Genomic DNA, 27,301 nt, shown 5'->3' on the forward strand with positions numbered 1-27,301 from the left:
GCTGCTTTGAGCTCTTAATCTATAACTATTTTGTCTCTGACGACAAGAGATGGACAAACATAATTTAATTTTTTTTCTGATGTTGCTATCCTAATTGTTTTCTTTCTTCCTTTTCAGTGGATATACTCATTATCATTATTGTTTGACAGCTTCCAGTGTCCACCTGACATAAATTCTTTCTGTCCTTTATGGTGTTTTTTTCCAATTCTTGCTCTCTACTGGAAAAACACAGAACTGCAAACCTTTTTATTGATTGATTCTCTGTTTTAGTGGAGCACTAACCTACAAGTACGTTTCTCAATGCCTCTGGAAAACCCAAATGAAACAAATGTTTTTCCTCACAGGTGGTTAGTATGCAGCCTACAAGGCTCTTATTTTATCCACCAGCACAGAAGTCAAGATGATGACATTTTTTTATGCAGCCCAAAGCATCCAGACAGTGGTAGTGGCTTCATCAGTAAAACATGTAGGCCCATGCTGAGAACTAGAGGGTCAGCAAGCACTCAGACACTTGTTAAATCTTTGCTTTTGAGCAAATACAATTTATAAACCCTTGGCACACTGTGAAAAATAAGTAACAATCCCCAAGTCAGTGTCATGGCCCTTTTACATGTGTCATTGAAAAGTCAGCAGCCTATATCATGCAGTTGTCCCAGTATCTGTATTTTCCATACTGTCTAACCTTCTGCCTCCTCATCAAAAGCCATTCCTACTGCTCTGCCACCAAGCTTACTAACCTGCTTCACAATTCACTGAAATAATTCTTTATTCCAGAAGAATTGTTCCAACAATTGTAACTATTGATAATTAAATATTTTTAGCACAAAGAAGAAGCTAAAAGAGTAGAATTGAATACCAGTGATATCAGTTTTGCCAGTGCCCTTCTGCATATTAAAAGCTCTCAATTAATACGGGTTTATTCCTTAGGCTGCTCTCAGCATTAGGTTGCAGTTTACTTTTTTCTTCTTCTTAATAAATAAATATAGAGCTCTGAATTATTGCATTCCAAACCTGTGTAAGTTTTAAATATTCTTCCTAGGACATGACCACTTCAACTGGGTGATATATTAGCTGTATCTAGCCCCTTTGCTATCTATTCTTGCCTTCATGAACATGCACTACAAGGAAAAAGCAATTACTTTCAGTTACTGGCACAGAAAATATCAAAACCTTAGTTTCTGTACTGAAAGCAATAAAATTTAAAAGTGGTGTCTTTTAGGATTATTATCATAAAGTTTCACTTAAACTAATTGAATTAAATGAGTTTAATAGCTCTTTAGAAAGTATCAACCCTCAGCTTGTGATTTATTTTAATTTAAGTTGTTCAGACAGAGGATGTAAAGAAAAATCTTCAACTAGATTGAGTACTCTAAAACCTAAATAAAAGTAAGTCTTTTAGTTTCCAAGAGTACAGATTAAATCACTTGCTGTCAAAGTGTAAGCAAACTAAAGAGGAATTTTCATACATGAAAGCACATTTTCAGTTGAGTTAGTGATGTAATCAGAATTATTAAGTTCTGTACATCACACTTTTTAAATGCTAAATGCAAATGACAAAAAATCTCAGGAAAATAATGGTATCAGGCAGTTCTGTCACTTTTAAGCCTGAGCAATGCATGAGTCTTAACACCATAAACTACTCGATCCTTGGTACCTTCTCTTGCTAAGATCCCGCTGAAAGGAGCAAATGTCAGGGATAATTCAGCTCCTGAGCCAGTTGCAGTGGAAAGCAGGGATCATTTCAAGACCAATTTGGAGCAGATTAATGAAAAAAAGGCTTAATGAGCCATGGACCCCTCAAAGAATGCTGGACAAATCCACCCCTGATGAGGGTGGGGAGATAAAAAAGATTGTGAGAAACAAGTCAGGACCATTAACCTTGGGCTATGAAGGAGGTTCTTGGGAGTCTAATTCTTGTCACAAGGTCAAGGTTTTACAAAGCAATTAAGGATCTCCATAGTATCAAGCTACAGGCACACACACATACTCAAAGCCTTCTAACCTCGGGGACTCTGGACTCATTTCCGTTCTCTTAATTGTCCTTCCCCCCCTGCTTGCACTGCTTGCAAAATACACGTTCGAGTAATTGTAGGAATGATGTGTCTCCTGGCTTGTGCAAGAAATCATAGTTGTAGTTGTACTAATCTGTAATTGTACTTACACTAATCTGCCCCAAACTAAAGGGGAGAACCAGATATATTATAGAATAATAGAATTTTGGGATTAGGAGGGACTTCAAAGATTGCCTATTGCCAACCCCCTGCCATGGGCAGGGGCACTTTCACTAAAACACGTCATGTGCAGTGCTGTTCAAAAAGAGAAAAATAAAATCTTAATTTAAAGCCTATAGTGTGACAGAGAAGTCTGACATTACTACTACTGTAATTTCTGCCCATGCAACTGAGGTATAGAATAAAGTATTGGAAAGTACTGGAAGAAACAGTTCTGTTATGTAAATATGTTCTTATAGATGACCAGCTGCTGAAATAAGTAGTAGAAAGAAAGAAAAGTATAGGACTTTTGTGGTAAATATTATCTGTGCAATAAGGTGTCAAAGCCTGTTCAAAATGTGAGTAATTCAACTTAGTTTGATTATTTCCTTTCTCAGAAACCACTGCTATATACAGAAATTATTTTCTTTTATGACTGGAACACAGTCTGTGTGATCATGTTTATAACTTGTTGAAACTACAAGGACCAGCTGCAATTCAATCAACTGTAGATTTCTACATTTTAAAATCTGGGATGATTTTCTTTTTTTCAAAGGCAAAAATTCCACTTTCATTTCTTTGTAGTACCAGGACCTGGTACTCCAGGACAGGAGTTCCTGTAATTTTTTTTTTTTAATAACAACATAACTCTTATCTCCTCACTGCTTCCTTTGGCTTAAAAAGGGCTAAACTAAAGGTACAGAACACACTCTGCCAATTTTTTGTGCTCTGAAGCTTTTACTTTCCCCAGCAGCATGACATCTTACCAACAAAGCAATACAATAATTAGTGAATCCTAATGTCATATGTATGAAGATGTTAAATTTACAACATATGTAAGCTGCCCATTCTCGAGGAGTGGTGTAATTGAAGGTAGAGAGGCCTTGAGAGTGTGGAGGATCTGGAGGGGAAGCATGTGAGGAGTAGCTGAGGTCATTTGGTCTGCTCAGCCTGGAAAAGAAGATACTTGAGGGGATGTCCCAACTCAGTCCACAACATCTGCATGAGAGGAAGAGGAGGGGCAGGCCCTGATCTCTTCTCTGGGGAGACAATGACAGAACCCAGAGGAATGGGCTGAAGCTGTGTCAGGGAAGTTTTAGACTGAATAGTAGGAAAAGGTTCTTCCCCCACAGGGTGTTTGGGCACTGGAACAGGCTCCCCAGGGAAGTGGTCACAGCACCAAGCCCAACAGAGTTCAAGAAGCCTTTGGACAATGCTCTCAGGCACAGGGTGTGACTCTTGGGGATGTCCTGTGCAGGACCAGGAGTTGGACTCAATGATCCTTGTGGTCCCTTCTCATTTGGGGTATTCTATGTTTCTAAGTCTCTTACAGAAATAAGGTCCTGTAAGATTTTTTTGTGGCCTACGCAAGCTGGGGCAAACACTGCAGGAGCAACAAGATGAACAGTAACAACCCAAGAAAGAGCTGTAAAGTTGTCTTCTATGCATTTTTATGCATTTAATATGCATGACTCTGCAGATAAAAAAGAGATGAGCTAGCATTGCTGCACATGGCCAGGGAAAAGCTGACCTGCCAGGAAGTGATTGCTCCAATCTATGGACTTTTACAAAGGTGCTACCATCCTGTTTAGTCATGCACTTGAAATTGGTCCCCATAAAAATTTCTAAGAACTACTCCTGGTAGCAGCACTAATGAGACAGTGAAGATGACTTGCAGTTATGCAGAGGAAATACAAATGCAGAGGAAAATACTATGGGAACTGGCCCTGTAAGAACAACACCTTTATTTAAAAACACAGTGCTTCTACCACTTGACTGAGGCAAGAAAGGCTTGATGGCATCAATAAGTACATTCTAGAGCAGTAATGATTCCCAAATAGAAAAAGGCACTGGGATTAAAGGAATTTTGTCCCTGTCTCACATATCCTGTGACCACATAAGCAGCTGAGATTGTGTTGGTGTCCTGATAAGCATCATTTTAGACTTAATTTCTTCCTGGTGAAGGTAGGTGCTAATTAAAGTATGGAACTATTTATTTCAGGTTAAGCCAGTAAATATTAGATATAGTGTTTGGCAAGATCATAGCTAGAACATACGGAAAGAGTGATTCAGTCTCTTGAAGAAATGAACAGCTGTACACTTTTTCTTTTCCTCTGTGGCACAAAGGAGTGAGCCATGCCAGACATTTTGGCAGAGTAAATTAACAGCAAATATTTAATATACAAGATGTCATTCATGTTATTGACTTGGGTAATAATAAAAGTACAAAGAAATTTCTCCTTACAACTAATCAAGTCAGTTGCACAATCAGTTCAGCAAACTGCTGAACAGTGGGAATTGCACCTTTCCCTCTGGTTTTAAGAGAACTTCTTCATGAAGTGCAGTTTGAGGTAGGCGATGGTAAGGAAGATCAGTGTCATGCAGGCCAGAGCCAGGTGGTTCTGCCACAGGCCCCAGGTGCTCACATCGATGCCTTGACTCTCCAGATACTGCTCTCCAGTACATGCCCTACAGATAAATGCACACACATTGGTAAGCTTAGTCACTCAATAAACCACTCAGCAGCATCTAGGAAGATCTCTAGAAGTTCTAATGTGGTTGCATGTGTGTAGTAGGCCAGGAAAACACCAGCTATATGTCAGTGGTTAATTTTCCATTGTAAATTTGCTTTTCTTGTAGCTCCAGTTTCACATAGGAAGCTGAAATGGATTTTGTGAGGCTGTGCAATTGTGTGTGTGTGCATAGCTCTCACTAAATACAGTCTGAAGAAAGGTAAGAAGCATAATGCTTCATTATAAAGCATAATTTATTTCTAGTGTTATAAATACTAAATATGCCAACAAGCAGAATCTTCCATGCAGTAGAATGCAAAAACCCAGTCAAAGGTTCCTTTTCCATGTAAAAACTCACAGATTCTCTGATCATCAGTGAGTATCTCTGATACTCAGACTGATGTTCTAGGACTTCTAAAGCTGCTGATGGTGGGATTCATTTCAGTGTACCAAAATACTTACATCTGACCTGTCTGTCGATAGCTACTGTCACTGTTTAAAACTGTGTTGTTACTGCTGCCACAGAAGTTCAGACCAGTCAACTCATTGATCTGTAAAGCCTTTTAAAATAAAAGAAACAATGACAACAGAAATTAGTAGGTAAAGGAGTGATACATTAACAAGATGAGATATAATGCAATTAAAGCCATTCTAAAAATGTGCTGATATCACTATTATATTTGCCAAATCCCCATTTTTTAGCAAAGTAGCAAAGTTCTTTTTTTCTTTTAAGAGAGGAATGTATATAGCCTGTACACACCTGGTGAAGCATGTACCACAACAGGCTTTACCACTTCTCCCAGGCCAGACTATTTCTGCACAGGCACAGTAAAGCCCGAATTTCTCTGCAAAATATCACTCTGACTTAATTTTTTGCAAATTAGGAGAAAAGCTTTAGCCTGACAAGTTTTTGTTTGATTGATGGAAAAGACAAATAGGAGATTTTTACTTTTTTGGGTGGGGATAACATTGTTCTTTGAAACATTTCTGTCCAGCTGAAGTCCAGTGAATGTAGTAGTTGTGTCTCTCATAGGAGGTATTTCCAAATTACGGAAATGAGCTCTTCTAAACAGCAGTTGGTGCTAGCTGATGAGAAGCCCTTCTTGTTTCAAGATACTGCACAATACTCCAAGGTTGTTATACTTATTAGCTTTCCTTTTGCTCCTTAGGCCAAGCGTGAAGATTTCATTATCATGATTCAAGACATTCCTTTCCAGCAAACCATTTCCAGGTTTGTACGCAGGAAATCAGAGCACTTACTGTCATTCCATATCGAGGGATGCTAAAGTATTTGAGCCAAGAGAGCCAGGACATGACGCTTGTGAGATTGACCAGCAACCCAGAGAAAATCTAGAGGCAATGTTCACAAAAAAAAAAAAGCCATAACAAAAAAAAAAACCCCAACAACAGATTACAAATTACATCCTTTTATCATGTGTCCTTCTCTAGCTCTTGACTTTTCTTCTTCAGAGAAAAAGGAATGGGAAAGCATTCCTAGAGGAAGGAACTCTTCCAGCAGAAGAACAAAAGGGAAGGATTTATATGTTATCAAGCTTTGGGCCAGAACCTCAGGTCCTTCCCCCAAAACAACTAACAAGGAATGCTTTCCCCTGTGCAGTAAATCCACAGGCTTCCTGTCTAGGGGTCCCACATAGGTTCATATAAACTCTCTGCTGCTCCTCAGTGTGGAACTGCTCTGGGTTTTGCCTGTGTGCCCTGAGTCTGAGGCAATGTGGATTTTGGCTGTAGGTTCAGCTCTGCCTCATCTTCAGTGCCGGTCTCCTGACTGTGGCTGTGTGTTGCCCAGTTTAACATGCCCAAGGTGGGCCCTGCAGCTGGGGAGGACAGCTGGGCTAGTGGTCTCAGAGAACAGGGGGCTGCAGGTCATGCTCTCAGCCAGACACATTTGCCTTTCACAAAGTTAAGGAGAGAGAAGGAAATGTAGCCCTAAGTGGCTTTCCTACTTTCCAGGCAGTTTTCTGTCTGCTAGAGCCACAGAGAAGAAGTCAGAGGAACCACTCTCCTCCTCACACCCAACCCTCCAGCCCCTCACTTCTAGTTCTTTCAAAGGACAAATATTCCACCCCACAGTGTCAGGATACTCAAACCAGAACAAATCAGGATATGTTAACCCCAACAGACTTTTGCAGAAGGATTTCTGGATTTCAGCATTTCTGGGATTTCATGATCCAGACGAGAGAACTGAAAAGTGCTACTCACAATCATAAAAACAAATGCAACAGTCGTGAGTAGGTTTGCTATAGCGACCACGCTCTGTCCTGCTGCAATGGCAAGTGCCATGGAAGTGGCTGTGTAGGACACCATCATAAGAGTGAACATCATTATAAAGAAGGCTTCTACTGTTGGTTTCAAACCTTAAAGATCAGAACAAGAAGGGTTTCAGAATGACCCTGCTGAAAGCTCTGCCATAACCTGAACACTATTGTGATTTTCCTAGTGTGTCCTGCTTACAAATTACATCTTGTCTGCCAGCACAGGCTGTGTCACTGAGACCCAAGACTGCTGTGGTGCTTGTGACAGCCCGTATGTGTCTGTCTTGACAGTGGAAGAGAGGATGAATAAGTAGTATGCCCAAAACTGCAGTAAGACTGAAGGTAGTAGAATATGTAGAAGTACTGTACTTCACACATCCAAAGTGGCTGCAAATTGTCCATCAAAGGAGAAACTTCTAGTGCACTTCCATGAGAAGCAGCTGTACATCATTTCACTAGATTCCAGCAGAGAGCTCTCCTAAAAAACCTAGCAGCTTTGAAGTGGTTATGGATTCAGTAGCAAGGTCTGTTTCTCTCCAGTTTCACAGTTTGAGAGCCTCTTGCTGATGTGGCCTTGTTTCCTATTCCTTAGGGTAAAAACTCAGACCAAAGCCAACAAACTGGTATTAATTCACACAGTATTAAGATCTTAAAACAAAACCTTTTCTTTTAGGTGTTCTTGCAAGGATCAGAAAAATATCTTGTAAGAGTCATCAGAAGCCAAGAAGGCCATAGATGAAAAGGAATAAATCAAAAAAACAATTTTGTAAAGGTTATGGCTTCCTTCTAAGGACAGTGAAGATGAGACATGTCACAGATTCTCTGATGAATGTTTTAATTTTTGTGTCTTTTCTGTAGAAAACTACATGGTGTGCTAAAAGTAAGCTCAGTAGCTAAACCCCCATGCCAGTGTAGGGATTTAGCTTATATAAATATCCATGTATGCATACACATCTATAAGATGCACATGCCATGATTTATTGTGGGGGTTGGAATGAGGCTGTTGGAGACCATACTTGCCTAGCATGAAGTAAACTATGCAGGTGAAGATGATGCTGGGCATAGTCCTTATGGGTATTAAATCAGCCATTAGCTTTGCTATGAAGTATACAGATATTCTGTAGTACCCACTGATATATTCATGCCTGGAACACAGAGATAGGTACAGCGCATTACAAATTTAACCACTAAAAACCTGTTTGATTTTCACCCCTTGACAAATGTATTCCAGCTCAAACTGGAAGAAAATCTTTTATACTTGGGCTAAAATGCAGCTGTCCAGTAAGCCTATACAGTATAGAACTGATGACATTTTCATATGCAAGCGAACATGGGTATTTGTGCACATAATTTTTAGTAAATTTATGTGTCATGCCATTGAGACAGAGAGTGTAATGTTTGAATAATTTTCATATTTTATACAGGATAGCTTTAAAGAATCCAGTTACATGACATTTATTGCCCTCACTAGCAAGTCACACATTATCAGTCAATGCCAACGCTGAGTATTCAAGGGGTTTTTACCAACTGCATCAATAATATTACACTCTGAGCCAGCTGTAATCGTAGGTACCTTTTGAGGGGTTTGCAGACAACTCACTAATAGACTAAGAGAGTATATTTGCAATGAGCACTATCATTGAAATAATTTGAAATTCTGCACTAACTGTACTTAAATGCCATTTACAGCATGACAGAGAAACTCATAGTCTAACAGCAGTTTGGTATCTTTTTTGCATGTTTTACTTACATAAATATCTTCTTTTCTACAACAAAGAGTTCAAGAGCTGAGACACTGCTGAAACACTGGTTAGTGGTCAGAAAGAACATTGCACCCACTCTGCAAAATAGCAAAACAGTGAGCTGTTATTTAAAATGGGATGTAAATGTAGTGTTTCCACAACAGAGTACATAAATCCACTTGCAGTTCCTGAAGTTTAGCAGTGTTTGACCTTCCATCCCAAAATCATGGAAAACGTCTTGGCTATGAGTCTGAATCTGTAACAAGCCTGACATAGGTGTGGTACAGTCATTATTTGGTTTTGGCTTGCAATGATAGCACATTCTCTGATGCAGTCAAAATATAGAAAATCAACTGAGGTTTTTTTTTAAGGGGCTGTGGTTTGGTTTTTTCCTTGATGTAATTTCCTGACAAATTAAAGATTCTCAGATGGTGAAGCATTTGTCTGCTGCAAACAGAGAAGAACCAAATAAACAATGTGAGAAGTAGTTTTCACCTTTTCCACAAAAATTTAAGGCACTTCCTACTCAATTTAAAACTGGGCTGTTTTTAAACAAATGCTATGAAGTCTAACAGGATTAAGAACCCAGAGGTTTCATAGTGGCAGACTCATGTGTCAGGTCAGGTCAGGTCATAGAGCTGTCAAAATGATACATAGAGCAGCATAATTTGAAAATCTCTTACTGCTGGTAAATTCGAGTGTGTGAGTAGAAACAGTTGCAAGATTACAACTTTAGTTACCTAGGTTTATGTAGCCGCAAGTCTTGTATAATTTAACACTCTCAGTTCTGCAGGGACCTTGCTAGAGGAACAAGATCACATCCTCACTTCCAAGTCACACAGGCTTGGCCTTACTGATGTGAAGGGAAGCATTTGCTTTAAAGAGGTATTAAGCTCCTTTAAAGGGAGCTTTACCAAATTTTTGAATATCCATTACCTAGACTGACTGACCTGTTCTGTAGTCCAGCAGAGTTCTCCTCAAGCCCAAAGAAGATGGCACCTACAACCAGTCCCAGTAAAGCTGTAATACAAAGCTAAATGGGAAAAAGAGAAAAGAGGAGGGAAAGTAACATTCTCATTGCTTCAAAGGTTTTCCTGACTGCCAGGATGAGGATGACAGTTTATGCTCATGCTCCACAGTGTGGGCTCTATCATACATCTTACTCATGGGATTGTTTTTAATGAGATGCTACAACAGGGCTACAGATATGCTGATATTTGCAGTCTGTAACTATTTAAATAGCAGAGATAACAGGATGTCACTTAAAAGACTGAAGTGTGTGCATCACAGTTTTTAAATGCTAAATATAAATGACAAAAAATCTCAGGAAAACAATGGTATCAGGCAGTTCTGTCACTTTTAAGCCTAAGCAATGCATGAGTCTTAACACCAAAAACTACTCGATCCTTGGTACCTTCTCTTGCTAAGATCCTGCCAAAAGGAGCAAATGTCAGGGATAATTCAGCTCCTGAGCCAGTTGCAGTGGAAAGCAGGGATCATTTCAAGACCAATTTGGAGCAGATTAATGAAAAAAAGGCTTAATGAGCCATGGACCCCTCAAAGAATGCTGGACAAATCCACCCCTGATGAGGGTGGGGAGATAAAAAAGATTGTGAGAAACAAGTCAGGACTATTAACCTTGGGCTATGAAGGAGGTTCTTGAGAGTCTAATTCTTGTCACAAGGTCAAGGTTTTACAAAGCAATTAAGGATCTCCATAGTATCAAGCTACAGGCACACACACATACTCAAAGCCTTCTAACCTCGGGGATTCTGGACTTGTTTTACCTCAACACCAGCCATTTATTCACTCATTATATAAAACATGATGAAGATAATTTATACCCCTGGCTGCAGGCCAACTTTTCTATTGGCCTCTCCCGAATTGCTGAGAATTGCAGTGGGAGTTTTGATGGTGCTGCGGCTGCACAGTTTGGCCCATGAATTAGGGGATTCCTGAGGATTAGTCACTCTGCAGAGGCCAGCTGGACATTTTTCATTTTTGAAATCAATGTGCAGCTCTGAAGGAGTCAACATTTTGGTTCTGATCCTTCAGAAAAAGCAGCACTAACAGAGCCAGTGATTATCTTTCATGGTGCGTGCTGAACTCCATTGTGGACTTCATGACACCTTATCCAGAAGACATCATCACCGATGTGAGCAGTCAAATAACCAAACAGCACACACATTACGAGACTGCAAAAATATTTTTGCACTTGAGCCAACTGCCAGGACTTCATTTTGTGCTGAAGTTTAATGAAGTATACAAATACAGTCTGTTAACTTTTCCTGGCGGGGGAGAGGAATTGAGGCCAAACCCCACAGTGCCAAGCCTGGGCAATTAGAGTCAAATCTGAAGAATGCTCTCGAGCAAATGTGTGAAACTTCTTGGGACATAATGTGCTCCTGGCTGGGAGCAGCAGAATACCCTGCTGGGACAGGTCTTACCTCCTAAAGTCTTTCAGTAGTCCAAAATTAATTACTGAACAGTCCCACATTTGAGAGCATTCAGAACACCTTTTATCCCCAGATTCCTAGACCTTGAGCACTGTTTCCTCAGATGCTTACTGCAGTCAAGATATCAAGAGGCAAAACCATCCCAGTGACTCATCTAATAATCCAGGAGCCAATGTATATCCCAAAACTATAGATACAAATAGCCTTACCTGAGCTATGGAAGCCTGAGGGTTTCCTATCAGGTTTTTAAATGTGCGCCTGGACACCCATTTCAGCTGGTGGAGGAAGGAATTGGCATATGTGATTTGCCGGAAAAGTTGTTTGGTTTTCTTTTTGTTTCCTGAAGAAATGCTCTCTAAATGTGCTCGTGTTTCTTGGTAGTAGGCAGAGTTGGAATATTTTTCTGCTAATTGCTCAGCCAAGGTCTTATCATATTCAGAGCATTCTTCAGTTTGCTCTGTTGGAAAGATTAAAAACCAGAAGAATTAAGATGCACACGTAATTCCAGTGATTCACTGCACTCTGTCCCATATCAGACAGCTCAAAAGAGTTGGTATAAATAAGATAAAAAATCTGGTTTTGCCTGTGCAACCTGTCCCACAAGCAGCAGCAGCCTCTCAGCTCTCTGACAAGGAAAACCCTTGTCTGCCCATGGAGTTGCAACATGACTTTTAATCAAAAAGTGATTTTTACATCCCCCTTGTCCCCAAAGGTTTCTGTAAGTGATCTGTTTCACAGATAATGACATAATCCTGGACTTTCCAGACTTTTAGATCCAGGTAATCCTGCATGTATCTACTTTGGTCCTATATAAATTTCAGCTGGACCTCCTTTTTTTCTTAACCGTGGTATAGTGTGTGCTGTTGCAAAGACAGATGTAATGTGTCATATCTGCCAGCTATAATATTTGCTAGACCCTGATCAGAGCACTTTTGTAAAATGATGTCTGTTCCTTTGGTAAAGGTATAGTGAAAATGTATTTGGGCACTCAGCATATTCATTACTTCATTTGCCTTTTCACTCCTTTGAAAAGAGAGTAAGCTATTACTGAGTGGCAGCAGAAAAGTATGAGAAAGCATGCTCCAAAAAATAGGTGAGAGCTGATTAGCTAGCTTGGGGATAATTTCTGCCTTAGCACGACTTCAGATAAACATCAGATGAGCAGTGGTACCCTATGTCTACCCCTTCCCACCCTGCTCAGAGGAAGGAAAACAGTAATTTCCTAACAGAAAAGTTGTTACATTAGGTAAAATAGTCAAGTCATAACTGCATCAAATTATGTCCTTAACAGGAACAATTATCCTGGTTTATCATCTCTGCTTCTGCAGGATTTCAGCTGGTTTTCCTTGAAGATGAAAGAAGCTCTTTCTGTGTGCTGAGAGTTACCGAAACAGTTTTTTAAATTCCCATTACCGCACATGTTCGGATAACTTGACTCAGCTGTGGGTTTCATACCTGTGTTACTTTCATCAGTCTTGTTCATTGCCACAGCGGTGGAGTCTCCATTGATGACGTCCAGGAAAAAATCGGCGGGGTTGTTGTAGGGCTCGCACTGGTAGCCTGTGGTGACATTGACACTGTGGTGACAGTGTTTTCAACCCTGTGTGGGGTTGTGTGACTGGCCAAGGACTGTGCTTGGCTGTCAAAAGCACAGCCACACATCCTACCATGGAGCAGCCTGCACCAAAGGCATGGCAGCCTTTGGAAAGTCCACACTTTCTTGAGGGATGAGCGGCACTGCCAGGCAGCACCGTCAGCAAAAGTGAGGTGACAGCTAGCAGCGTGCTCTTCCCAGCCCTAGCCCAGGTATTCTCTAATTAAGATGTACCAGGAACAGCTCACCCAAATCCACATGTGGGCCAAGAGGAGAAACACCCAGAGAAGTGCTCAGCCTGTTAAAATACTGGAAGTATTTAAAATGCTGGAAGTAGCGCTCACCAATGGACTGAAAGTACTCGATGGCATGCTGAGCTGGCCCATGGTACAGCACTCTCCCTGCAGCCAGCAGTGTCAAGCTGTCAAACAGTCGGAATATGGAGTACCGAGGCTGGTGGATGGAGAAGATGATTGTCCTTCCTTGTTTTGACATCCTGAATGTGAAGAATGACAGAGATGTCAGCTTTGCAAGTTGATTCAGTGTTTAGATAAGAGCATTTGAAAGTTCAGTTAAGTCTTTATGAAGTCTGATTAACTTGGTATGCCAGAGAAGGAAGAAGAAAGGAAAAAAAAGAAAAAAACATTTAGGTTGTATTTACAGTGTCTGTATGAGAAAAGAATTCTCACTTTGGAGAGAGAGAATTCATTCAGTTTTTTTCCTACTCAATTCACATCCTTGGCTCACTGGTAAATAATTACATGTCTGAATTCCCTGTTTGCTCATTTGAACTGTAATTCAAGTCAAATACAACTGAAGTCTAGCAGGGTGGAGTGCTGAAAACAGGAAGCTGTTTCTAAGGCCACCACCTTTTCAGTAGCAGTAGGACAGCATTAGCAGTGCTGGAATCAAGTCCCGTGGTTGGCTCATCCAAAAACAAGATGGAAGGATCCGTGATGAGCTCCATCCCAATATTGGTCCTTTTTCGCTCTCCTCCAGACACCCCACGAGAGAACTGGGTACCAACCTAATAAAAAAACAACAAACTTGTCTTGTTTGGCCCAAGGAGAAATCCTTGAACAAACAGTATTGTACCTACATGGCAGTATCTGGGAGAGTTGTAAGAAATTCTGGCCCTACACTCAGAAGCAGATGTAAATGTTATCTTACACACAACCTTGATCTTAATCTTAGTATTACTTGAGGTCTTGTCTTTTTCTCCAACCACTAACTTTCCCTTTCACCTTTGCCTTTCCCTTTCTTTTTACTTGCAATGTAGTACCATACGCCAGCATCAGCACAGTCTGTACAGGTCTCCATACAGAAATGTCACTAATTATTGTATTACTGAAACATCCTGTTGAAATTTACTTTTTTTTTTAAATCTGCCATGGTGACTCATTTGGTTAATTAATAAACCACTTACTACATTTTAAGTAACATGTTTACAGGCCTTACCTTGGAATCTGCAACTTTGCTCAAACCCAGTTCCTTGATGATCTGATTCACTCGTTCATTTTTCTCCTGTTCCTTCACTGACTTTGGCAAGCGGAGTGCTGCTGAGAACTTCAGATTTTCTCTTACAGTCAGGGTTCCCATGACCACATCATCCTTCATTTAAAAAAAAAGGGTAGATACTTGGTGGTTGCTCAGCAGTTTCTATTTATTCCTCTGAGAACTGTATCTACCTGTGTTTCATGCTGTCCTTGCATGCAGAGGGACAGTAGCAGCAGCCAGAACATGCAGTAGGGTGCATCTTCAATGCCCATGTCATAGAAGAGTTTGGATTTCATGCATGTAGTTATATTTGCCTTAATTCATAAAGCAATGCCACATAGGAACAGTGTCCATCATGCATGATATCTAAATATATAAACAGCCAAGTATAGAAAACAGTCCCTTATGTATTCTTACCTTATTCAGTTTTTTGGAGGTGTTGAGGGAGAGACTCAGGGGCTGAAGGGACTTAAGGAGCAGCTACAGCTCAGATCATTCTCACAGTGTGTTTGCCCATGTAGCCTCAGCCCACCGCAGGTGAGAAGAGGGAGAAAAGAGGAAAGGTAAAAGAGAGGTTGGGTCCATGTGGGTTAGGGTGATTGTGTTCAGCATCCAAACTTGTTTTGTCAAAGGAGGACGAAGGGGAGGTTTTAAGATACTATTTGCTTGTCTCTTGCAAAGGGAATCTGTCAGTTGTGGGAAGTTGAGATTTACATGTGGTTTGAGAGACCACCTTTCTGTAACGTGTTGATAGTAATTTTAAGGAGTTTTCATTGATTCTTGGATGAAGGCAAGGTATTTGCAACATAGCAGCAATTTCTTACAATAGAATCCACAGATAAAAATTACTTACCTGTACTACATACCCAGAGGTACATTTAAAGTTGGCAGGCTGAGGAGCTCCATTGATCAAAATGTCACCAGAGAGTCCATGGGGATCCTTCCTTGCAGCCAAAATGTCCAGTAGCCTAAAGGAAAAGTTGGTTACTTTGTCAGATTAATGTAGAGGAGGCAAAGCTCTCTGAACTTCAAACCCAGCTCATGGAAAGAACAGCTACATAAAAGCAGATCAAATTCAATTTCTACTATCTAGAAAACCCTCAGCAACTTTCAAGGACCGAGTTTCTTTTGTCCTGGTTTCCTAAGGAAATGAGATACATGCAGGTCCATGTCCATTTTTCAATAATTTGAGTTTATCCTCAAACTGGTTACACATTAGCAGAATGGTGTGTAAGGAGTGACTATCAGTAAACTGTGGACTAAAACTGAATTTCACCTTTCTCATATAATCTGTCTTTTGGAATTCAAGTATTTCTCAGAAAACAGTGAGACTTACACAGTTCTAAATAAAAACTCAATCTTTCTCTGAAAGAGAAGTCCACTACTACTAAATGTGTACAATTTCATTTTCCCCTTGGTGTAATTTCTGTGGAGGGTGAAGGGGGCACTTACGAAGATTTACCACTGCCAGTGGGTCCCAAAATTGCATTCAGTCCTGGTTTCATGATGCCACTGTAAGACAAAATGGATAAGTTTTACCAAATAGTTAGAGTGGGGTTATTTCTTTGCCTGTTTCAACTGGTAGGCCAGTATAATTTATCCGTACAACTACTTTCTGCACGCCATTAATTTTGGAATTAATGAAGCTGCCTAATCACAAGCAATATTTAAGATCAGACTTCACCTTAACTTTTTATTCCTAATTCAAGAAAAACTAAAAATCATATAATAAGACAGAACAGAAACATGACTAAAATGTAGCAAAATCTGTACATGTATTTTTACCACACAGGTCTCTACAAGAGAAGCACGCACTTGCTTTAACCATACTCAGTTCTAAAGGTATTATTCTCTCAACAGAGACAATAATAGTCCCTGTAGGCAGCATAAACTAGGGATTGGTCTGCACTTAAAATGTAATTGATAGTTTCTCTTTATCTGACATTAAAGCCCCATGAAACTCAAAAGTCAGATGGAAAATGTCACAAATGACCCATGTTAGTCAACTGAGGTACCACAATACATGGCTTTTGAGGAAAGCAATAAAGCCTTTCAGAGCTCATGTTTAGTGGAAACTCCCTGGGCAAAGAGTAGGATAGACAGAGCTACACAAAAGGGTAAATATTTATGATAGAAATTGGAGTTAGGGAGCTGAAAGTCGTGGGTGACTTGGAATGGCATATTGTATGCCAATGCCTTGCCACTGAGTTTAACTACTGAACTGTGAATGGGCAAGTTTTATTCACTGATTATTGAACAAAGACCACAGTGACATGACTGCTTTACTGCAGTAGTGTTCACTGTTGGGGAAAAAAACACAAAACAACTCAACAAAAAATGCTGAAACTCCAGAAACCTTTACATCTCTTCAAAGTTAACCTAACCCTCACTAATATTAATGTGTTAAATGTTTTAAGTTTAACCCCCCAAAAAATCAACTTTTCCCAAGGTCACCTAAGGGAAGGAGACAACCACGAAGGACAGGCTGCTGGTATCTCAGCTAAACGCCCTGGCACAGTGGGAGGATTGCCAGGGAGTGTAGAGCAAGCAGAGCTGGCTGGTGTGCCCAGGGCTGAGAGCAGCCAGGAGGACTGTATGCCCAGGGCCAAAGGAAGTGTGCTCTCTGATGTACAGGCTCAGCCCAGGGACTGAGGACCTGGGCTTAAGCACAGCTGACAGCAACCACTCATATAAATAATATTTCTAAATCTTGGTCTGCAGGTTGTGCTGTATGGCTCAGTGACATGAGTGAAGTCAACTCTCTGGACAGAAATAAAACTTACACGTACTCTAATGAGCTGTTTAAATACGTACTTGACATCTTTCAAAACTTCTTTTTTGGTGTTTTTTCGGAAACACAGGAACCCAGTCTTTGTCTTCACATGGTAGCAGATGTTGTGGAAGGTAAGCACGCTTCCTACCCTGCCAGCCAAATCTGGCAAGGACTGCATTCTACTGGGAATGCCATTTGTACTGGATTCTGACATCTGAATACACAGGTGTGGCTGGTCTTCTGCCATCTTTCCTCTGGACATGAAACACAGGAAAGAGAAGATTTGATTCGGTATGAAGAAGAAAGGTGTGTGTTTTGGGCTCAGTGTTTGGCACGGGGCCCATGGTGGGCCTGCAAGAGGCCCATCTAGGAGTATCTCTTTTGGATAGGAAGGTTTGGTCCCGTGGGCTCAGACCTGGAGATGACACAAAGTTGATGAGGGTCCACCAGAGGCAGGGAGATAGAAGAGTTTCCCTCCACCCTGATGGTCTGTGGGGGTGGGCTGACCTTGGGAGACCACAGCTGCCCACCCAGCTGCCCTCTGAGGTGAATATCTACTCTGGCACCTGGACTTCCTTCTCTAGGGGCTGTTTCTCCCACATTTTCTCACTCATCTCTCACAGTTGCTGAACAACATCTTTTGCCCTTACATGTTTCCAGAGAAGCTTTATCAGCATCCCTGACACCCTCAACTTTGCCTCAGCAGCTGGAAGTGGCTGTGTCTGCCACAGCACAACCCCAGAATCCTTTCCCACAGAATCCTCCCCCTCCAACTACCCCTCAGCAGCAGCACCTGGCCACAGGCAGCAATTGTTCGATTAATCTAAATAATTTTGCAGAGGAGAGCAACATGGAAACTGACACTGCTGCCAAGTAATTCTCTTCCTTGGGTTTGCTTTCCATGTGAAAACTAGAAGGTAGTTGTGGAATAATTAAAGTTATCTCACACCTCTCATTAGCCAGGCTTCTGCCTGTGAGCCATCCCCCTGCACAGTGGAGCATCTCTGGCTGTTCCTGTGCACGCAGACCTTTGTCCCCTTTGCCCTTCCTTAAGGGTCATCTGGGGGAGAGGTAGAGTCTGGCCTCTCTATATAACATGTTGACTCATCAGAGTCTAATTAGTCTAAATATCACTATGGGAAATGTTAACAATGCAATAGTTCATGGGAATCAAGAGGGTAGATGATCAGCTGGGAGCTCTGGGGTGACCAGTCCCCTACCTCAGCACAGTTACACTGCTTACAGCAAGAAAGGAGGCAAATTGTGACACAATTTCAGACATGCTGAATGAATTTGAGAGCCGTTAGTAAAAAGAGCACTGGGGGAAAAAAAGTCATTTAATCTAACAAGCTCATATGGTCATACCAAAACCCAAATGCAAGCCCTTATCTTGTCAGTTTGCTCAGGGTGCTTGACAGACAGCTGAGCTCTCCTTGGTGGCTATCAGCACAGTGAAACCTCTGGAAGCTCAACATTCAGCAACCAGCCTATCTCCACATAAAGGCTGGTTCATCTGTCTCCCAGTGATACTATCTCAAATCTAGCCCAAGTCTGCCTCTTCTGGAAAAGCTGCAGTCTTCTGTGCTGACAAAAATATAAGGTCTTAATGTTTTAGTAGCCAGTAATCTTGGCCCAGGGCAAAGAAACCATGTTTGAAATGTAATTACAATAGATCTAGCTTTAATTTTAGCTAAAATGCATTTTGAATAAGTTGAACATAAATCAAATATGCAAGATTTAAAATATAGAGGCCTTTTACTGAAAGACTGCATACCCTCTCACTGGTGCCAGAGAAGATTTACCTGCCTGGAGGAGGACAGGTAATTTTATATGGCTATTTTTCCTGCAGTTTCTAGGTTAATCTGTCTGGACATCAATCACTGCCTTTTGAAAGGATGCTTTGGTAAATTAGAGATGTGCATTCAGAACTGCAGAGGGAACTTGTCACTTAAAATCTCACCAAGTGCTGAGCAGATATTTGCTGAGCTAGGTACCAATTACACAACCACAGCAGCAACACCACATGTAGGCATTGGAAAATCCCTTGAGCTGTTGGATAACCAAGCAGCACCGAGTGCAGAAATCAGGAGACAGTGTGACTATGACCTGGATATATCACTACATATATAAAGTATTTGGATCAGTATTTTGCTTGATCACATTTTTTGCTCACCTTAATATTTCAGTATTACAGATGCAACATTATGACCAAATGAGGAAAAAAATGAGGTAGAGCTTGACCTCAGACATAATCAACAGAATGGTTACATTTTTCTTTGTTTAATTTGATTTTGTTCGTTTTTGGTCTTTTTTTCCAAAGACCAGCATAAAAACCTAGCTCACTGCTTGCACTGAAATTTCTGAAATGCTCTTCAGGAATCAGAAATTTTTTTTAGGAATTAAAGAAATTAATTTTTCCAGAGTGAACTAGACAGGTAGACAATAAGCAGAGAATCAGAAACTGCTTTCACAAGTGAAGGATCGTACTGCTTTTACAGTGTTGTTCCTAAGAACCGACAGTCTGTTGTAGTCAAATTTAGTCTATCAATCAAGATAGGATGAGACTGTACACTTCCTTGCAAAAATGTGTGTAGAAGCTATATAATTAAATCAGGTATGGGAAGAATTACATATATCCATAGCAAACAGTCTCTAAATTAACAGTCTAACATTAAAATGGCTATTTAATACAGCTGTCAGCAGGAAACTTCCAGTTCAGGAAGGCTTGATAACCCAAATTTCCAGAGAAAAACAACATTCTTTGCTATTGTCCCTTGGGAAAACATTAACTACTGGGAGCTGTGAGCAGAGGTTGGATTCAGGTCTCACTGGATCTCTGGTTTAAGTTGTCACAGCCCTTCCTGGCTGCAGGGTGCTTGTGCCACTTGCAGGGAGAGGGTGGGGTGCAGCAGGTAGAACACCTGGTACATGGATTTATCTGTGTTCTGCTCCTCCCTTCAGGAAAAAAAAAGTGTATTGTTGGGGACATGCCATTTATCAAAGTAAAAAACTCTATCTATTTCAAATGCTACATTAATACTGAAAATAGCATTTCACACTTTCAGAGCTACTAAAATTTATTGCAGAAAAAAAATGCAGAATGCTCATTCACTTAGAGCTGGTGTGGTTATTTCTGCTGTATGAAATCTGTGTTGGCTGCTCTCTTCTGAAAGGGACATAACCACTGCAAGATCTCCACTACAGCAGCTCCTTGATCCAGCAGAATGACAGGGCTCTGGACATTCTTCTTCCCTCTGGTGGGAAGGGGCTTGGGGAAGTCCCAAACTCCTGCTTCTCCCTCAGAGCAGGTCTGGCATCAACACAAGATTGGGTCAGCTGTGGCTTTGCCTGAGGGATCCGTGGAAGCCTCTGAGAGCAGCCATTTGGATCTCAGCTAACAGTGTGCTCGGAGAAGATGAAGTGCAAACAGGAGAAAATATGCACTCATGCTAAAATTAGGCATTTGATTTGCTTTGCTTTTTTGGATGCCTCTTTTTTTGCTGCGGTGTAAAAAGTTGCAGTGAGGTAATCAGATTGGTATTTCACAAAACAACCTTCCCATTTCTGATCTAGCAATAAACTTCACCAGAGGAACAGAGGGTCCTACTCCTTCACAGCTAATGTAATTGTCAGCTGTTTGCAATCACTCCTCAGAAATGGAGTCCTTAAAATATTGCAGATTCTATCTGTTAAAGAATAATTCTTTAAGTTTAATGTGGCATACAGCCATGAAACATTTTAAGTCAGAACTTTTACAGGACAAAGAAACAATCAAGATGAATGTTAATCAAATCAATTTCTATGCAAATTTTAAATTAAGTTTCCCCGATTTCATTGCCATTGGCTTACAAATATTTACTTTAGATCAGATATGAGCAGGAGATTCTATAACAACGTAAACTTCCTGCTGTATTCAGAAGTATTTGTTAATCTCAAGAAAGTGTTTCATATTCTCATCATATCAGCCGTGAGTATAGTACACTTTGCATCAGCAGAATAAAAAATTTATAAACTCTCCGGAAATTTTGCAAATTTTTCTTGTTTTGGCAAACAGTTTTGAAATATTTCTATTGCTACTGATTTCAGCATAATTTCAGCTCAGGTCAAATAGAAAATAATTTTCTTCAGAGATACGTAGTCTCAAAAAATTTTGCCAGGAGACAAAGTACTGGATGTAGAGATTTAACCTTTTATTAGTGGAAAAATGAAACTACTTTCTTTAAAACAACCAAGAAATCTCTTTGCCCACTGTTTCAATACAGATAAAATTATGTCTCAGTACAGTAATTTTCCTGAGTATATTTCTGATTCTTGTAAAGTACAAAGTTTCATTTTTTCCTACACACACAAAAGGGAACTAAACAAAACCATCAAACAACAACAAAATGTGCTGCTAAGTTCAGTTGATTCAAACATGCTTGACTCCACAACAAAGTGGAGTCTCTCAAACAGTTTCAGTAAATGTTTGAATTTATGTAGACAATGTATCTTGAAGGACAAGATACATTGTCTATATAAAACACTAAGGAACATTTATTCTTGTCAGTCTTCCTTTAAAGCTTTTGGAACCAGGGGGATTTTCAGTTCAAATAGAAAAAAAAACCCCACAATAAAGAACAATACTATAGGAGGGGTAGTAAAATTATGAATAGCAAAATTCAGATGTGCATTTTTTTAAATCCACGTAGATGCGCAATAGATTTTATCTCTATAGAGAATAAGTATTGAAGTTACTTAAGGAGGAAGAGTTTTAGAGACAGAAGCAGCTTTCAGCATAATTTTCCAAAGGAAGATGCCCTAAACCCTTTTTAAAAACAGTCTTTTTCTTTTTTCTGGATACTTGAACATGCCAGAGAAACCGCAGTTAAGTGTGCTATTATTTCTCTTATTTTTAGTGGTTACAAAGTTAAGTCTTGCAGCCTCCAAGCTGAAACAGTACTGTATGTGCATTTTGGACTTCTGAGACATATATATAAATTCAGAGAAGCTGTAACCTTTCAATATATATAAATTCACAGAACCTTTTCTCCCCTCCTTCTTTAGCCATTTCCAGGGATGTGGACTGACCAGAGAATGGCTATGGGGATGCAAAGGGGGCAGGACCATACATTCATCTTTCTCAGGAACATGTGCAGGAAATCAAAACTGTTGGAGTAAATGAGGATAATGCAATTGAGGCAATCTGTAAATTAATTGCCAGCCTATTTACCATGGATTTGTAATCTACTTTCAATGAAAAGAGCACAAATGTTAACGTGCATGAGGGAGCACTGAGAATGGCAGCTCCCACAAAATTTTCTCATTTTTCACCTTTTTACTGGTTTTAATTTATGCCTTGAAGCTTCCATACCCCCCACACCTTTTATAAAGCATATTTTCATTGATTTTTTGCCTTCCCAGTAAAATCCCTTGAAAAGCTGGGAGAAGGCAGGTGAGCGTTTTGCTGTGGTTTCCTTAGGTATTGGAGAAAAACAGCTGCTGAATATTATTCCACAGCAATGGCAGTGCAAGCAATTCACGGACGAGGGAGCAAGCCACTACACCGAGCTAAATCTGTCTGAGTAAAAGGGCTGAACTGCTGCTTCTGATTCACTCACCAGCAGCAGGTCCGGGTCGCGCTGCAGGGCTGCTGAGGAGGTGGCAGCGGCGCTGGGAGGGATGCAGGATCTAGGGAAGGGAGGAGCGTGGCACAGCTCCGACGGCTCGCTCGGCTTGCAGGGTTGGGCAGTGCCACGCAGATCTCACATCTGCTGCGGGACGAGCTGGCAGCTGGGTACCCTGTGCTCCATCACCCCGGCGAGTCTCCACCCTCTCCCTCTGTGGGGAGGGCAGGGCCAGGGCGTGCCACTGCTTTCACCTTTTCTCCTTTTTTAGCTGAACAACTCGTAAGCTGCCACAACCCGCCCACGCCGGTCGTGGTGACACTGTTAGTGAGGGAGAGCATCTGCACCTGCCCAAGGCTTGCAGCCATAAGCAGGGCTGGCAAAGCTGGCAGGGTGGGATGAATCCCAGCGCGGCGTGTCAGACAAGGCTCAGTTGGCTGCAATATCTTCTTGCCCAGTATCCTGGAGACAGATATGTTTTCCTTCAGTTCCAAATACCTGCAAAAATGCAAAGGCTTTTTTGAGCCCATTAGAGTGGGGTTTTCACAGGACAGTATGTGGGTGTGACATTGATGCTGTGGAAAGAACCAAAGGTAAGGCAGCCCTTGTTATACAAAGTAGGAGCACTGGTCCCCAGCTGAGGTTACTGGACAGCATCAGCCACAGATTTCCAGGAGCTGTGCTAACTGGGAGCAGGATCACTGACAGGTATGCCACTTCTCCTGTGTGCTCCCTGATGCAGTTTTGCTTTCCAGGACAATTGTAGCTTCCAATAACCCCAAAGATGAGGTTGGGCAAACTCTGGGGGATACTGAAGGAAGTCCTTCAGTTCTGTTGGTGCTATACCACATGAGGGCTCTGCCAGAGCTTTGACAAATGCATGGCCCCATGGAGTCACAATCTTTCTCCTTGGGAGATGATGCAGAAGAGTACACGTTATGGATGGTTTCCATTTAAAATCATGATTTTTTAAATCATCTCTTTTTCCTAGCAAGACTCATCACTAATTATTAAATATCAAGGCTGCCCATAAGAGCTCTCCTGGACCAAACATCACAGGGCAAGAGCTTTTTGTGTAGCTGTAACCTGGGGTAAGTATATAATTGTTCATGAACCATGCTTCTGAGACTTTGTTCTTTCCTTTATCAATGACTTTATAATAATTATCTCTCTACTGTATTTATATAAGACTTAGAAGCATGCCACCAGCTAGTGAAAATCATTGCATAGTCCCAGTGGCATTTGAGAAGGTGCACGTGTCTCCAAAGAGGTGCAGAAATACTGTTATCTTGTTCAGGAAGAGTGTATCTGCAGCCTGGCTGGAAACCTCAGCAGACAATTTGTAGTATCAGATCTTGCCTTTCCCCAGGCATCTTGGATGCAGGACTCAAAGGTGTAATAAGTTGCTACATTAGGATGAGCTGTTGACTCCCTAGAAGGCCCTGCAGACAGACCTTGACAGGTTGGAGGGCTGGGAAATCACCAACCACATGAACTTTAAACAAAGACAAGTGCTGTATTTTTCACCTGGGACAAGGCAACCCTGGATGTATGGACAGACTGGGGACTGAGAGGCTGGAGAGCAGCGCTGTGCAAAGGGACCTGGGGGTGCTGGTCAATTGAATGTGAGTCAGTGCCCTGGCAGCCAGGAGGACCAACCCTGTCCTGGGGGGCATCAGGCACAGCATTGCCAGCTGGGCAAGGGAAGGGATTGTCCTGCTCTGCTCTGGCCTCACCTTGAGTGCTGGGGCAGTTTAGGGTGCCAATATATAAGAAAGTATGAACTATAGAGAGCATCCAAAGGGGGGCAACAAAGATGGTGAAGGGCCTTGAGGGGCAGCCATACCAGAGTGGCTGAGGTCACTTGTTCTGTTCAGCCTGGAGAAGAGGAAGCTGAGGAGAGACCCCATTGCAGTTACAGCTTCATTGTGAGAGGAAGAGGAGGGGCAGACACTGACCTCTTCTCTGTGGTGACAGTGACAGGACCCCAGAGAATAGCATGAAGTTGTGTCAGGGGAGGTTTAGACTGGATATTAGAAAGAAGTTTCTTCACCCAGAGGGTGGTTGGGAGCTGGAAAGGCTCCCCAGGGAAGTGGTCACAGCTCCAAGCCTGACAGGGTTCAAGAAGATTTTGGGCAATACCCTTAGGTACATGGTGTGGTTCTTGTGACTGGCCTATGATGGGCCAAGAGTTGGACTTTATGATCCTTTTTGGGTCCCTTCCAACTCAGGATATTCTTCCATGAGCTAGGAAAAACCAGAGCACTTGCACAGGATGCAGAGAGAGAGGTGACTGTTGCTCTCAGGATGACTGGTGCTCCAGCTTACACCAACCAACCAACAACAACAACAAAAGAAGATGAAAAACTGTGGTTATTTTGTTTGCACAGATATTTGCTCTACTATTAAGAGCCAATATGACTTGTTTTTTTTTTTTTAATTGTGGGCACAGGTATCCTTGAGATTGTTTCTGAATGTGTCAATTCACAGGTGTTCCTGTCTTCAGGAGTGGAGCAGACTCCAGAGAAGGAAAGCCCCAATTGATGCATGCATTGGAGTCTGAAACATTGAATGAAAGCAGTTCAGCCTTTCTGCAGTTTCAGCAGCTGGCCAGGAGCAATTTAACTTCACAGGGAAGTTTTTTCTCTTAGACACATGTATAGGACACATGTATAGACAGTCTGAAGGGACTGTCTTATCAACTCTGGTAGCTGCTAGGATGTTTAGTGGTCCTGTACAAAGATAGTACAGAGCCATTCACATTCAAATAAGCAATAAAAGGAATGCATTGTAGGAACATGATTCCTCAGAGATAAGATTACATATTTCATTAGGGAGAGACAGAGCACACTTTGGTGTCTCATCAGCTTTGCTGCTGCAGGGCTCCCACAGGGATCAAGGTTCATGGATTGCTGCAGGGCTTGAAACCTGTGCCCTCAGGAGTACAAAACTCAGTAATGAATCCTACCCTAATAAATCTTTCTCTATCTTACTGTTTCCAAGGCCATGCCTGCCCCAGGTGCTTATTTGTCAGATAATGCACAAAAAGTTACCATAAATTTTCCCTCATCTATCTTTGGGCAAACCTGTGGTATATCACAGGATTACTTAATGTTAGCAACGGATTCAATACAGAGTTCAACCTTTCACACTTCTATTTTGTGCTTGGTCAAATGTGAGGCACATCCACAAACGTGCATGAGAGCTTTAGTCAGTTCACAACACCTAAACCCTGAGATGTTAAACACAATGTAAGTGAGGTATCACTTATGTATCAGGACTGATAGGTAAGGTATTGCCTTATCAGACAGTCCTTCCAAGCAGCTTGCATGTTCTGTTTAACTATTAAATCTGGCTGAAGGTCACCACCAGCTGTCCATTAACCAAAATAAAAGGGTAAATCTGCACGGCAGCAACACCAGCCAAGGTGTGTCCTGAGCTGTGCCCCTCCTTTGTTTGGAGTTGAATGAAGCTCTGAGCTTTTACCTCAGCACTGGGAGGCATTGTTTAACAACATGACAAAGTTTTATTACAAGGAGAAGAAAACACATCTTGTATGAGTAATTGCTATTGAAAGACTAAAGGTGATAAACCTCAAGGAAGGGATGTAGACATTGAATCTAATGTTGATCAACATGATGCTCACCAGGAATTCTGCTGAGCTGCAGATCAGGCTGGCATGATACTGTGCTGTATTTCCAGCTTGGTGTCAAACCTCTCAGGTGTCTCCCTGTTCTCCTAAGTTCTTCTAAGCCTTCTGATGTTTACATTTTTGTAATGAAGTTTCTCACGCACATTTCATGTAAATAATGATTGTTTTGCTTTCCTTTCTGGAGGAGGAGAAATTTGATAAACTGTTGGTTTGACCAGTGTAGCTGGAGAAGTGGCAATTTCATCCTCCAATCCATGGTCGCTTTTAAAAATCTATAAATATTAGAGTCAAAAATAAACTATGCTTTTGTGCCTTAGATGTTTCATGCATGTCACATGCATGTTGATTAACATTCCCATAACAAATGTTTAACATTCCCATAACAAATGACTTAAACTGTGGCCCAGAAAAGTACCAGTTAAATCACTGTGACGTTAACATCACAATTTTACTTGAGTAGGAGATTTCTTAGCATGTTCCCTGTTGCTCAGAGTGAGCTGCATTTTACTGATGTATTCCAACCTCCTGAATTTAGGCTTAGAGCTATAATCCTTCACAACCTTGCTTTGTCTTACAGGTGTGTTGACTCTACCTTGCTTTGCAGGCCAAAACCTGGCTTAGTTGAGAATTAACACACCTGGGAGATATCTAAGACCTCTGTTTCCTCTCAGTGAACACAACAGTCTCTTAAGCTGTTAACACCAGATTCTTCTAACATCTTTCCATGTCTGCAGTCATGTTTTCCTCCCCAGCTCTCTGATTTCTTTGAGACAGCAAGTCCCAGGGAGGGAGTTAAAGCACCCCAATGGCAAGCACTGCACCCTCTGTGAAATGTCCTGAACACAAACAAAGGGCAAGGACAACTTTATAGATACTCTCAGAGTTTTTACACCCATTCATGGCTGTTCTGATATGTAGCAGTGACTGAGATGTTTCCTTCTCACTGCTAACTTGCTGTGATCTTTTGCCAGAGCAGAAATGTTTTGTC

The 27,301-nt window shown here is 41.3% G+C and overlaps 1 protein-coding gene across 1 annotated transcript; it reads right to left on the minus strand.

Annotated features, from left to right (window-relative positions):
* Positions 1-3,938: 3,938 nt before the first annotated feature.
* Positions 3,939-17,305, minus strand: ABCG2 (ATP binding cassette subfamily G member 2 (JR blood group)). The gene is made up of 15 exons (XM_066547949.1): positions 17,100-17,305; positions 15,738-15,797; positions 15,139-15,253; positions 14,247-14,399; positions 13,658-13,815; positions 13,133-13,284; positions 12,650-12,754; positions 11,404-11,651; positions 9,689-9,771; positions 8,747-8,836; positions 8,017-8,141; positions 6,944-7,098; positions 5,984-6,073; positions 5,186-5,283; positions 3,939-4,679 (listed from the first exon to the last, which is right to left on the minus strand). Exons 1-15 carry the CDS (start codon positions 17,303-17,305, stop codon positions 4,529-4,531), a joined length of 1,989 nt encoding a protein of 662 aa, XP_066404046.1. The 3' UTR covers positions 3,939-4,528.
* Positions 17,306-27,301: the final 9,996 nt, after the last annotated feature.

The sequence above is a fragment of the Molothrus aeneus genome, chromosome 4 (assembly GCF_037042795.1).
Source record: "Molothrus aeneus isolate 106 chromosome 4, BPBGC_Maene_1.0, whole genome shotgun sequence".
Lineage (NCBI taxonomy): Eukaryota > Metazoa > Chordata > Aves > Passeriformes > Icteridae > Molothrus > Molothrus aeneus.

What these genes read in the sequence shown, in the direction of transcription:
- ABCG2 (XM_066547949.1), bottom strand. Translation starts at nt 17,305, where the DNA reads ATGGCAGAAGACCAGCCACACCTGTGTATTCAGATGTCAGAATCCAGT. An exon ending in CCTCTGGGTATGTAGTACAG is followed by an intron (nt 14,400 to 15,138) that starts GTAAGTAATTTT and finishes TTTTAAATGAAG; the next exon opens with GATGATGTGGTCATGGGAAC. An exon ending in TATCGACAGACAGGTCAGAT is followed by an intron (nt 4,680 to 5,185) that starts GTAAGTATTTTG and finishes ATTTATCTGTAG; the next exon opens with GGCATGTACTGGAGAGCAGT.